We start from the raw sequence: 14,810 nt of genomic DNA on the forward strand, positions 1-14,810 counted from the left end.
GCTGGAAGATTTATTTTGATAGTATTTCTTGAAACTTTTAGTTAAATCCAATTTTAAAACCTCTAGATTGATTGATTAAAAAATAAGTAAATAAAACAATTTTGAATTATAATTAAAAAAATTTAGAATTTTGCCAGAATTGTTACCATATAGACTCTCATTATTATTAGAAACAAATAGTAATAAATTATAATATCAGAATGATATTCCATTAAAATATAAATTAGACTCAAAAAATTTTATTTAATTATGAATTTATTATTTCAACACTTAAAACATAAAACTGTTTTTATAAATATACGTAAATATGTAATTTACACAATATTAAGATGAATCCACCACTCTTTGTCGTAGCCCTCGCTAACATGATCCACCAATGCCTTTCTACGTTGTTCGCAATAGGAAGTCTTATCTTGGACCTTTCGCTTGATTTCATTCAGCTCTTCATTTTCAATATCCTCCTCCAAATAATGCGACAAAGTTTCCGTAGCTTTTTCTAAGTCCTGTTGATTGTCTTCAAAAATGGTCGTTTGGTTGCTCTTCTCCAGGAAGTACGCGAATGCATACGTGTACATCAGTGTTTGCCTGCACTGACATAGCACACTAACCGCGTTCTTCAGGAACTGGCACTCTGCCCAGGACATTCTCATCACCTGGAACTCCCGAGCCTTCTTCTCGACAGTTTCATACAAATTATTCTCCAGTTGAAGGGAGTTCATATGATTCATGTACCTTTCAAAGTGAAACAAGTACCTTTTTAACTGTAACTTAGTTGAATCAATCCCTTGAGCTTCCATGACCTCCTGGTACCTATTGCATTTGTAAAAGTCGTTGTGTTGCTTCCATTTCTCGATGCAGATCCAACAGAATTCGTGTTTGCACTTCTTGCAGGTCATGTGATTACACCCACCATTTTTCTCAATCATCGCAAAGCAGTTCGGACACTTCTTGGTGTTCAACTCTACCCAGGCCGAAGTTGCCGAGTCATCCTCTAATTTCTTCAACCATTTTCTTAAATACTCACATAAAATAGGCGCATGCCACTTCTCGTTGCACTTGAAACAAAATGTCTGTCCGCAGTGACATGTCACGGGTTTACAATCAACATACTGGACTTTTATCGCCCGGTTGCAGTCTGGAGTTGAACACCATTTCAACAATCTGTTGTATTCAACAAAACTTTGTGTTATTAAGTGCTGGTACTTGGCCTTTACTTTGGGATCCTTAATCATCGTCATCGTTGTGGTGTCGTCTACTAAAATGTCGCACTTGTGAGCCGGACATGCAATAGTGAGGCACTCACCTTCATTCATCACCTTCATGGAGAGATATTGGTTCCAGCAGTCGCCACAAAACTGGTGTTCGCACTCCAACCCGGTCATCGAGTCTTTAGAGAGTGGATTCATGCAGATGTCACAGTCCTTTATGGAACCCACAGATAATTTTTTGTTACTGTTATCGATTGACGTAGGATCAACTATGCGAGCCTCTTTGAAGAGGACAGCTCTGTTTCCCGTGTAGAATTTTTCCAGTAGTTTGTCTTCATCCCATTTAAAGTGATGCAGCAAAATTCTCGTAACCGTGTTTGGGACCTGCAGGATAGTGTTTATAGAGGTTATTTTTTTCAACATGTCAGTTACTAGTTCCTTGGAGCTGAGAACTTCATAACAGTATTTATCCTCTTGCATGTCCTCTAAATCTATATCCTCTCCACTTTCATACTCGTCCAGCTCGCAGTCTGTTAAAAAGTCGTCGTTGGAATCCATTTTTTTTGTGTAAAAAAAATTCAACTATCAGTATTTTTATACTTAAATTTTTCAATAATAGTTTGTTTTTAATTAATTTTATATTTTATTTTATATAATTTAGTTTTTAGAACTTTTTTTTTATTTACTTGTACCGATACTGTTATTTGATGGTTAGGTTTTATAAAATAGCAATCACGTGCACAAACAAATGATAATTTCACGTGGCCGATGACCAACGATGATAATAAATATATAAATGTATGCAGAAGCAATACTGGTAGTGATTATTATAAGCTCACGTCCGTACACTTTACAAGGCGTTAGGAAATGATGCGTTATGTGTTTACTTATATTTGAATAAAATGGCTGTGTTCAGGTTTACTAAGTTCTGAGTAGGGCTGACTTTATCTACCAAAAAATTAATATTTAGACACGCTTAAATAAATATACCTTGCATTGTTTTATTATAGATTTAAAAAAAAAAAACAATATAGTTGCTTTAAGTTGTTGCTACAAGATATGCTAAGATCTGCCAAGAACTTAGTAAACTTAAACGCGGCCAATGAGTCTTTAACAAACTGTAATCAAAATTAGGCATAATAATAATCTTATCCCCACCAATATGCGGTTAGTTATTTTCTTAACCAAAAATTAAATCACTAGACTTTAAGGCGATACTACACCCCCTATGATATATTACAGTATCAAAATTAGAGCGCGTGATTTAAATTTTTAATTTATGCAAAACGTTATAAATTCACGCTGCGTGAATGTAATTATTGTATTTATACAACGTTGATTTATCGGGAATTTTTATAAATAAATAGTTACTCTTATTAATTATTTGGTTAAGGTAAAAGCCCCAATTATTGACGCTATAAGAGACAAAGTTATGATTTGATTTTTTTTAAGCAATCAAATATAAATATCGTTGAATTTTGTTTGTGGTAATGTCTTAAGTAATGTTTTAACTAATCAATTTCGTTTTTTAAAATGATAATCAGTGATACTTACTAATTAATTTAAAATAATTAAATAGATAATCTGGATACACCAATTATTGACGGGTTAAAAAACTGATTGATCTAAATATTGACGTACCGTAACCCCAATTATTGACGCCCCTACTGCGCATGCGTCGAATCATTTGGTTATATTTTATAACACTGAAGTTGACAGACATTAAAAATTATTTTAGAATTTTATAGCAATTAAATTATTATTGAAAAAAATTAATTAAAACGTTCCACATGTAAAAATTGATAAAAATTACAAGTGAAAATTTTTAGAAGCTTTTTTTTATATTAATTGATTTGTTAAAAAAATTTTTTAAATTGACAGCTGACGGCTAACTTCAGTATGATTATATTTTTATTTATCAAAACTTGATATAAAGTAATCAATATTATTAAAGTTATTTAATAATAATTTCTATGAATGATTAATTATTATTAAAAATATAATAATTTATTCAAAAACTTATTTAACACCAAAACACGCCGAGTTATTTGACAGTTAAAAGCCTTGTATATAATCGCGTAACGTATTTTATACTTAAAAAAAAAGGCGTCACAGCGCTGTTGACTGGCTGTCAATATGGGATTCACCATAAAAATTATGAACTAGTTATTGACTCCCATTATTTAAATATTATAAAGCATACAATTAATTTCGATTATTCAATTTTATAAATATTTCATGTACTGTTAATTAAAAAAAAAATAGGTCATATAATTACATGAAAAAATTAATTTAAACTCGGCAGTTAAAAAAAATGCTTTTCTAACCAAAGTTGTTAAGAAAATAGACGCTCGTAAGCTGATTTGATGAACTGGTGGTAACTTTATTTTTTTTTAATGATTAATATTTAATATTTTGAACTGAAAGTGATTTTTTTTCAATTTTTTAATTAATTAAAATTTAATAAAAATTTATTTAATCGTTATTCTTATTACAGATAATTTAATATATTTAAAGATAATTTAGGGTGTCAATATTTAGACCCCCGTCAATAATTGGGGCTTTTACCTTAGTTAAATTTAATTTTTTTAATTTGATTGTTAAATATTTTTATACAAATCTGTACAAAGAATCAGTGATATTTTTAACCATTTAAATTAAAAAAAAGTTACCGTTCAGATTCCAATGAAAATAAAAATAAAAAAAAAATCAAGAGGATAAAATAAAAAGGATTTTACATTATATATTTTGTTTTTAAACAATTTGTCAGTTCTATATTAAAACTGAGAGTGCGGAATTTTTTTTCAACTAAATACTTGTTTCAAATGATTAAATAGATATTAAATTTTAAAGTTTAAAAACACATTCAAAAAAATAATGATATTAAAGTTAGCTGTCACTTAACCATTTTTTTATTTTATTTAACAAAAAAATTTGTTCCGAAAAAATTAGTTTTTAAAAATTGCATTTTTAATTTATTAAATTTTCTAAATGTCAAAATTTTTTTCTTATTTTTTTTTATACAGTAATTTTTTTTTTTTTTTTTTTTTTAATTTGTTTAAAGTCGCATAAACTACTAAGGTCATGAGCGACTACAGTAGGGGGTAAACTTTTGAGATTGGAACTCGTTTTATTTTTTGGACTGAGCAGAATAATAATCAGACTTAAATATTGAAAATATTTATTGGTGTACGCCAGACTCGAACCCGGTCCAATGCTTTGGTAAGCAAGGGTCGGATCCGATAGGGCTACTGCGCGCCTACAGTAATTTATTTATTATAAAAATTCTTAAAATTATTAAATATCTGCTAAATTAATTTTCATAAAAAAATAATATGCTTAACTTATTTACTTAACTGATCCAGAAAGCCTTTAGAAAATATCGCAAAGCATCGATAAATAATAAAATACCCAAGGAAAAAATGTTAACGCATGAAATGAAAACTGATGTTAAAGAATCAGCTGTTTTGTCAAAGAAAATACAAGATATTATTAATTCCATTTAGGTAAAAAAATACAAATATAAATATTTTCATGATATTTTGTTAAAGTGTGCAATGATGATCAAAGAACACGAAATATAATACTAAAATATTATTCAAGTTTTCAGTCAACATACCAAAGATTTTTTCCCACTGAAAATGATAAAAGGAGAAATTGCATAAAGGTTACGGTATTAAAATAAAAAGATGAAAGATTTATTATTAGAAATAAATGGGAATTTTTTTCATATTCCACAAGGAGATTAAAGTAAGATTTTAATTATTATTGACAGTAGATGAAAGAAATGAAAGCGTTGTAATAAAAAATGAATATTCCCAGCCTGAGAGAAGTATTCAAGCCAGAGTTTCATTTAATGTGATGCATAAGTATCTTGATAAAATTAATTCTGAATCTGAATGCATCAATCAACCAGCAATAATTATTCAGGTAATGGAATTTCAGTGTCATTAATTATTCTGTTTAATTTAAACACTTTTTAAAATAGAAATAGTTGATAATTTTTATTTTTATTATCTTCAACAGAGAAATTTCCGAAGACATCGAATTCCGCACAACCTTTATAAATAGAGAAGCTTAAGACATACGCACTCGATGGTAGTTGGAGCGACTTGTCAAGCAGACTTCAGCATTGAAAATATTAAAAGAAATTCTGTTATGTAAAAATATTTCAAAGAAATTCTTTTATAAAGACGAAATTGAACAACATTTTATCCTTTTAAAAACGGACTTACAAAAGAAAATATATATTTGCAAAACAAGACAGAGTTACAAAAAATTTACATCCTAATTTTCAATTTTGATGAGTGAGTTATAAAAATCTATAACGGATAAATTTTATGTGAATATATGATTGATTAATTTAAGTTGCGATCGAAAACTCTTGGGTTTAAATCGATCGCACAACTGTAACTTGTTGGGTCTACTTAGAGAATTTTTTGTGTGAGTCCAACAGGTCTTACTGGCTCGGTGATCTGTACAACAAAGTTCTTTTGTTGCGTCGTCTGACGTAAGCTGATCTGGGATTTTCTCGCATGACAAACTCTCATCGATCTTCATCCAACTAGGTATTACTTTCTTGCCCTTGGACTTTGACTCCCCAAGGATTTTCCGGTTCTTGAATTTCTCCACGAGAATGTCCATCGAGTCTTTGTGTTTGATCAAACCCTTACCTTTGACTGACTCTTGGCCCTCATAGTCGTCTCCAGTCTCGTCTGTATCTTTAACCGAAGTATGGATCATTTTCAAATTTATTGGTCGAATCGCATTACATCGTTTACAGAAAACTTGCGGCTCTTCGCTTTTGTAGTCATTTAATTTACTCATCTTTCTTTGATGCTCGCATCGCCTTTTTTTCTGAAAATTTATCTCTTGATATTCAGAGCTTATTGAATTATAGTGACGTTGATGGCGCTGACAGTAATTACGGCGATGATGAAGATGACATTTTTTTTGACGAGTATGTGAATCTTCGTGGTAATTAATGAATTGTTGTTCTTGTTGTTGAGATTCTTGTTCTAACTTGAAAAGTTTTGATGGAGAAAATCGTTGTATCTTCATTAGCGGGCCGTCGCGAGTTCGACGTTCCCACTCGTGTAGTTTACGTGAAAAGTCGACCACTCCATCATCATTTCGAGTGTCACCTGAAATTAATCGATGACATTTAATTATTTCGAATGAATAGAAACGTTTTCACACTCACTCTTCAATTTATATACGTACTTTTGTAAAGAAGATCGATTGGCTCGCTAGTGCGATCGACTGATTTTCTATTGCGATTTGATTGTTCACAGTGATTACGTTTTATTTCATGATAAACTTTACCGCGTTTTACTACACTTGAAACTTCTGCTTCTCTTTGATTACTACAAAATTTACAATAAAATTTTTATAAAAAATTACAAACGCTTCTAGTAATTTATGTTAATAAATTAATAATTCAAGGATAATACATTTTTTATTTGATTTCGAAAAAAGCACTCTTTAAAAAAGCACTCTATAAAAAAAACTCTCATCAATGAAAATATTTTTTTTACATAAATATATCAATAGTTACAATTTCGCTAACATTCATTATATCTAGAGTAATAGCTGTTGACTTCAGTGGATTTAAAAGGCATGAAACATATTTTTGTAAATATTTTATTATTTTAAGTGCACTCAATTATTCATAGTCGTATTTTTTTATAACAGTAATAGTGCGTATAAATTTTTCTGATTGAAAAAATAATGTAGAGTTTAAAATTAAAAGCTTTTTGCGCAACCCAATAATAATTCCAGCTACAAATAATATTTTTTCCCCGAAAATTTTAATAATCATTAAAATTATTTTATAATTTATAATATTAAATAAAATACTTCTACTTGAAAATTGGGAAATTTATTCAAACTTTTTATAAATTCACAAAAGTCTGATTGCCGCACGTGAGTCAAATGTAGTATCAAATAAATTTAACGAATTTATTTATTTAAAATATCTTACTTCAATATAAAACAATTATATTTTTTAACAATAAATATATTTCGATTCTATCTTTATAATCTGATCTCATGAATGACTATTAAAAATATAAAAAAATGTTCAATATGAATCTGATACAATATTTCAAAACTCTATTGATTTTAATATCTAAATTTAATGAATCTCATGTTTCTTTAAAAAACCTTCTATAAAGTCTTACGAGGCATATAAAGATATTTTTTTGACAAATAGAATTAGTTTTAATTTATTTCGTAAAAATTTAATCTGAAAAATAAAACCTTATTAAGTTTTCAATAATATTTCAAAATATACTAAGAGAAAAAAATTATTTTAAAAAAAATGAACAATAGTGTAATAAGAAATTAATTTGTTAAAAATTTTAATCAATTTTATTTCTTAGCTGAACAAGGTTGGCAATAGCCTAATCGGCTCGGTACCTGCATTTCGAACGAGTGGGACCAGGGTTCGATTCCGGCGCGCACCAATATTTTTCAATGATTATAAACTAAAAATATGTGCGTTTAATTGCCAGCCTCTGTACCGGTCGGGTTTTCTGTGGTTTTCCCTTATGGTTATGGAGGTAAAATGTCATTATAGAAGTACCTCCATACTATTTAAGACCGTAATGCAAATGCAGGTACTGATTATAACGCGTAAGTCGGCCACAGTTGCAGCACATGTGTGTCGGGCATGAAAGAAAAAATCCCGACATGCAGGGGGGTGGGACGAAAAAAAAAAAGTGGTTGAGAGTTATAATGACGGGGTTGATGATTATATTGCGGAGAAAAAAGTGGAGAGACAATAATTCCCCACCCTCCCTTTTAAAACACTCTACAGTGATACAAGTAAAATCATCCTCAATTATTAGCTGAACAATTGAAAATTTTTCTCACTGCAACTTTATTATAGAAAAAAAGTTTTCTAGATTTGGTAAAAAACAATTTTGGATGAAATTCACAAGTTGTCTATCTAAAATTATTTTTTTCTCAAATCTAGAATACTTTTTTTCAATAAGAAAGTTACAGTGAGAAAAATTTTTATTTCTTCAAATAAGAAATATAATTTTTTAAAATTTTTAACAAATCAATTTCTTACCACAATAATGCCCATTTTTTCAAAAATAGTATATTACACACCTAGGGAAGTAAAGTAAGAAATGTCTCAGATCACATGTAATTGTTGGCCGAGGCGAAGCCGAGGTCAACAAACATGTGATCTGAGGCTTTCTTATTTACTTCCCGAGGAGTGTATACTAATTTTTTGTCCGACGAAGGCGGAAAGCGGCAACTTAGTTTAGCGCAGCGGGACGAAAGTTGCCGCTTTCCGCCCGGAGGGCAAAAAAAAATTTTTTCTCAGTATATAAACTTTAAATTCTAGCAATTGAAAGTTAAATGCATTGGATTAGAATTAATTATTAAAATCACTCAAACTATTATTAATACTATTACTAAAATTGCTACTCGGTAGTAGTCAATTATTATTAGATATAATATATATTTACTTATAATCAACAGCATTATAAGAAAACTGATAATCAAGTGAATCTTTGAATTCATCAATCTCATTTTTGTCTGTTTCCTTGACTGCATCCACATTGTTAGTGACATTTTTCATCTTAAAAACACCAACCACAATTGAATCTCCAACAGCGTCAACGGCGCCGAGATGTTGATTCGATTTGTCTTCATCGAATAAATACTCGTCACCGGCAGATTTACAATTTCGCAAGCAACAGCAGTCACGAGATACTCTCAGCTTCGAGGAAGCATTCCCCGTCTTATCTAACGTAGTTCTCGTTGCTGTCATTCCTGTCGTCGTTGGCGTTATCATACCTTTACAACTTCCTTCATTATTCTGTGCATACAATATAAAGATGAATAATATAATTTAAATATATTATCTTCCATAATATAAATTTATCGTTAAATGTATACGCATAAATTTTTTAAATAATTATAATTATACTTTTGTTGATAATGACTTTTGTGAAATTTTACTCCGCGAACAAACTTCTGATAGATTTGAAAATTTTCGTCTTGCCCGATGAAATGCTAATGCGGCGGCAGCTAATTGATGCGACGAAGATGGACAGATTTGCGACATAATGTTGTATAATCAAAAAATAATTCACTCACAAGATAGTTCGTGTCACATTACCAAGCTATTATTTTATTTTTTTTTTTTATTACCGTAATTGAGGTTAAAATGTTTTATTAATGATTTAACAAAGTAACAAAGTCACAAATGACATATGCCAACTACAAAATCAATTGAACAAATTATTGTCATCTTTGTTTTACATAAAATTATTAAAAATTGTCAAATTCATTCCATATCAAATAATACTGCAGATTGTCAAATCAAATCAAATATTAAATTTATAATTCTGTAAAATAAAAAAATAAGGACTTTATAAATAAGGTGAAAAAAAAAAATTTTTAATCGTTTTAACTGGGATTTGACCATGAATCCTTCTACTTTTTCGAAAAAAATTTGGCCAGTTCTGTTGGAGCCTCACTGTTCATCTTACGACAAACGATCTTTTCAGTATATAATGCGACGTGGCGCTTCGTGATGAAAACTGGAAAAATTACAGTTTCAGATTGTAATTATTACAGATTTTATAAGAATTACATTGTATAGTGTAATATTTACATTGATAGCTCTGAAAACTAAATTAAAAAATTGAATTTCGAAAAATGTTATTTCAAATTGTAATTTTTCTAGTTTTGATTACGACGGAACAGATTTTACATTTTATACTGTAATTATTCCTGTTTTATTTTTTCCGTGTTGGATTTAAATTTTTACAAGTATGAAAATTTGGGTACATAGACAAGTCGCTTGAAACTGAAAATAAAAAAATTTCGTAAGCCAAAAGGGCGCACTATCATCGTCAATGATTCGTAACGGTTGATAATGATGTAGGTGGAAAAGAAAAGTCTAGATTTGAACACTTCTCATAAAAAATTTCACTGAATGGTATACTTATAAATTGATAATTTTAAACTACAGTAACTCAAAAATTTAAAAAAATCAAAACAATTAAAAAAAAATCTAGAAAACAGTTGACCCTAAAGCCATCCCTGGAACTAAGGAGACTATACACATTGGAACTTTACCCCTGAAACTTCCCACTATGTACAAGTTCAAAACGCTCGGTAACCTGTTTATTCCAAAATTTAGAGCTCTTTAAGCCCAAAAACAAAACTTGGATAATTCTTCGAGTTTATCGAGCTCGAAAATTTAGTGCTTAATTGTCAATACATACTTTTTTGAAGATTCTAAATTGTGATATCTTCCGATCGAATCAATTGTTTTTTATGAGACTTGCAGCATTCGACGCAGTTTTTCAAGCACACAAAAAATTATTTGTTACCTATCAAACAATTCAACGCATTATTTTTATGTAAAAAAAAAATTTTTTGGAATTTTTTAATGTTTAATATCTGTTGAACGATTCTACCGATTCTGATGCAGTGTACGGCAATCGACGCAGTGTTTCAAGCACAAAAAGATTATCTCTTACTTAGTGATCCAAAAAGAAATTTCAAAGTTCTATAAAAAAAAAAAAAATCATTTTTTTCCGAATTTTTCGACAACGATTTCTCTTAAACGGATGAACTAATTTCGATTTGATTCGCGACAGTCAATATCAGGAACCAAAGTTTTTTGAAGTTAAGAGCTAATTAATTTTTAGAATCGATCGATACACTCGTTTAAAAGTAATTCCAAGAAATCATTTTTTTTTTTTCAAATTGGGTTTTTTAAGATTTCTCAAAATCTACTAAACCGAATTGATTCAAACTTACAGAAAATTTTATGGTAATGAAACTCTTTCAAGCACCGCCAACGCCGTTTCGATCGGTCGAGCCGTTCAAGAGTTATAAGGAGTTTACAAACACACACACATTCAAAAGGACACCCTCGCAAAAATATTCAGAATAGCTTTTTACGACCTTAAAACGCGGATATATGGTGATGAGAACTCGATTTTCGAAAACCGGGGTAAAACCAATAACTTCCCAATTTTTTGAAAATTATTGATTTTCATAGCGAAAAGTTAAAAATTCCTATATTCAGTTAAAACTCAAGAAATACCTTAAATTACTTTATAATATAAGAGTAAAGAAATGAAAATAAATTTAATTCTTTTAAAAAATAAAAAGAAAAAATCTAAGCTCCTTAAATACTTTAGTTGTAAAAAATTACACTTTAAAATATCAATTATACTATTAAAAAAATCTGGAAAACGGTTGACCCTAAAGGCCATCCCTGCAACTTCCCGCTAATTCCATAAATAAGCTCTTAAAATTGCACTTATGACGTTTTTGAGCTCTTAGAGCTCAAAAATATAATTTATATGTTATTTTGAGCTCTCTAAGCTCCTAGAGTAAGCTGTTCTAAGCTTTTGAGCTCTTCGAGCTCAAAAGTCTGATAGAAGTTTAATAAAACAGTATTTTTTAAATTTTTAAACTGCAATAATTTCTGAATGAATGAATGAATCGATTTTCACGTGGTTGGGAGTAATCCATGCATATTTTCAGAATCTATGATATAATTCTGAACACAATCTGATCGAACCGAAAATCTTAGAGAAATTTGAAAAATTCACTTTTTCCGAATTTTTTCGACAACGATAACTCACGAACCAATGAACTGGTTTTCACGTTCTTGGAGGTGATCGACGTGATTTTTTGGACTCTAAAAATTATTTTATTTCGTCAAAAATGATCCAAAAAGAAATGTCGAAGTTATGTGAAAAAAACACTTCTTTCGAAATTTTTCGTTTTCGATAACTCTCGAACGAATCAACCGATTTTGACGGGACTGATGGCAATCGACGTGGTTTTTAAAACTTAAGAGCTGAATAGTTTTTGGAATTGATCGGTGAAGCCATTTAGAAGTTATTCCAAAAAAACGTTTTTGTGAAAATTTTATTTTTGAGATTTCTCAAAATCTAGCGAATCGAATCGATTCAAATTTACACGAAATTTAATGGCAATGATACTCTTTAGATCGCCACCTATTTAGATCCGATCGGCTGAGCCGTTCAAAAGTTATAAGAGGTTTACACACACACACACACACACACACACACAGCCGCACGAACACCATCGTGGGAATAGTCAGGGAAGCTTCCTGTGACCTTAAAACGTCGAGATCTGATGAAAACTCAATTTTCGCAAAACGGGGTAAAACCAATAACTTCCCGATTTTTTAAAATTTTCAATTTTCTTAGCGGGAAGTTAAAAATTATTTTAACATTATTATTATGAGTTTTACTTGTATACCGTTTTCTGGTTTTTACAAGGCTAATTGTCTCAGCTTCTCCGCATATAGTCTTTTTCAACTCTTTATTATCAACATATGCTCCGCTCTATATTATCAACACAATCTTTCAACTCTTTTATTATCAACATGTTCTCCGCTTTTTATAATCAACATATCATTTCGCACATAATTCTATTCTCAATGCGGCTGTGGACCGACTTGTGCTTTCTGTACTGTATTTACCCTATTCCTCACCCCTTTCTATCGGTTGTTAGAATAGTGGCGATGGGGAAACCACAGAGAAAACCCATGCCAATACAGTCGGCTACCGGAGCGATCTCCGACGGTTGGTGTTGGAACTATTCGAGCAACCGTCGGGGCTCGAACCCTCGCCTCACGACATGATGCACGAACGAACTAACGGGATAATGACTTAGTCCGCTCGGCTATCATGTCGCTTATAATTATTTTAACATTAAAAACTATAAAAATTCAAATGTGTAGTGGAAAAAAGATTAAAATTAAAGAAAGGTTCATGTACCATCCTTATTTTTATGGAAATTTAATTATAAACATAAATGAAAAAATATTTAAAAACCTAACTTTCAGACATCTATACTAACAAATGGAGAGCCAGTTTTTTTGTCCAGTTATACTGCGAAAACTAATGAACCGATCGGAATAATACTTATACCATAAGATGCAGCGTGTGGTTCCATGCGTTTTCATCCTCGGACAAAATATCCCCGACAAAATATCCTCGACAGAATATCCCCGGACAAAATATCCTCGAGACAAAATATCCTCGTGACAAAATATCCTCGCGACAAAATATCCCCGTGACACAATATCCCCGACAAAATATCCCTAATAAAATACGAATTATCGGGAACTAACATATGATTTAATGTTGGGGATATTGTCATTCAATATTCAGTTGGTTAAGGATCCAGTATATAATCCAAATATAATCCCCTTAAGATATTCAGTCACGTATATAATCCCCTTGATTTAAATTTTGAAACAACATATAATAATGATTTTTGTGTGTATTAATTCGATAATAAACTAACACAAACGCGGGTAATCGTGTTGCGCTCTTTTAACATGATTTTTGTGTGTATTTATTCGATAATAAACTAACACAAACGCGAATAATCGTGTCGGAGATATTTTTTATTGGGATATTTTGTCCGGGGATATTTTATTGGGGATATTTTGGCACGAGGATATTTTGTCACGAGGATATTTTGTCTCGAGGATATTTTGTCCGGGGATATTTTGTCGGGGATATTTTGTCCGAGGATGAAAACGCCTGATACCGCAGCGTGTTTCGGAGAAGGTTTTAATATATGATATGTTGGTGATTACTTATCCGGAACACATATTTTTTTGACTTATAAGTAATGAATTTTTATTGAAACTAAATTTATGCTATTCGATTGTCATTTGTTCAAAATAAATTTTTTAGTTCTATTGGTTATGTTTATATACTAGGCAGATTTCTTCACTTATGAGACTTGCAATTTCTTTAACTGAAACTTTCAATGCTCATTACAAATTTTTTTTTTTCATATCAATTATTATTTATTTTTGTAAGAAAGACACGGGAATGTTATAATGATTGCACATTGAAAGTTACAATGAATATTAGCTAGAATAATTACACGGATAAAAGGTGCATGCCAATTCGACAGAATTTGGAATCTGTGCAAGTCAAAATAATACTCTAATTAAATTTCAAGTCTAGATCTAAATATGCAATTCTATAAAGCGCCCAGCGGAGCGGGCGAGTAACAGCTAGTCGGTAATAAACGACAAAAAAATTATTCGATTCGTGAAACTACGGAGATGTGCGACTGTAGGAAACAATAACTGTAGGAAACAATTACGTGTTTCTGCAGAAACATCTTTCATTATAGACAAGAAATTTAAGAAATCTCTCAATTTAGACATCTTTCAATTAAGAAGTCTATCGATTTGGAAATTTCTCAATTTAAAGATTTCTCAATTAAAATACATTGTTTTCAATCCTGAAAAAATTACTCACGCTAAAAAATTATCGAGAGTAACTCGAAAAAGTCCGCCGATTTCTAGAATAACCGATGGTTAACTCTTCAGTACCCTCGCTATAAGAATTTTTCTCACGCAACAACATTCAACTTATAGGATGTCGCTGCAGTGCAAGTGAGACACTAAAAAGAACGTGGGTACTGAAGGGTTAAGCTACCTATTAAAAAATTTATGAAATTTCAAGTTTTCATCATCTCTCCTTAGACATTAGCGGGTTTTTCCAAATTAGCGTTTTTGTAGTAATTTTTTGTAGTGTCTAATTTTGCATTAAT

At 30.5% G+C, this 14,810-nt stretch overlaps 3 protein-coding genes across 3 annotated transcripts in view; all 3 read right to left on the minus strand.

Annotated features, from left to right (window-relative positions):
• Positions 1-14,810, minus strand: part of LOC123259883 — a 42,655-nt gene that overhangs the window by 16,318 nt on the left and 11,527 nt on the right. The window lies entirely within an intron of this gene.
• On the minus strand, positions 254-2,103 carry LOC123259886 (E3 ubiquitin-protein ligase ARIH1-like). The gene has a single exon (XM_044720662.1). It carries the CDS (start codon positions 1,764-1,766, stop codon positions 315-317), a length of 1,452 nt encoding a protein of 483 aa, XP_044576597.1. The 5' UTR covers positions 1,767-2,103; the 3' UTR covers positions 254-314.
• On the minus strand, positions 5,502-9,509 carry LOC123259887. Its single transcript, XM_044720664.1, has 4 exons — positions 9,157-9,509; positions 8,693-9,045; positions 6,432-6,574; positions 5,502-6,352 (listed from the first exon to the last, which is right to left on the minus strand). Exons 1-4 carry the CDS (start codon positions 9,292-9,294, stop codon positions 5,547-5,549), a joined length of 1,440 nt encoding a protein of 479 aa, XP_044576599.1. The 5' UTR covers positions 9,295-9,509; the 3' UTR covers positions 5,502-5,546.

The sequence above is a fragment of the Cotesia glomerata genome, linkage group LG2 (genome assembly GCF_020080835.1).
Source record: "Cotesia glomerata isolate CgM1 linkage group LG2, MPM_Cglom_v2.3, whole genome shotgun sequence".
Taxonomy (NCBI): domain Eukaryota; kingdom Metazoa; phylum Arthropoda; class Insecta; order Hymenoptera; family Braconidae; genus Cotesia; species Cotesia glomerata.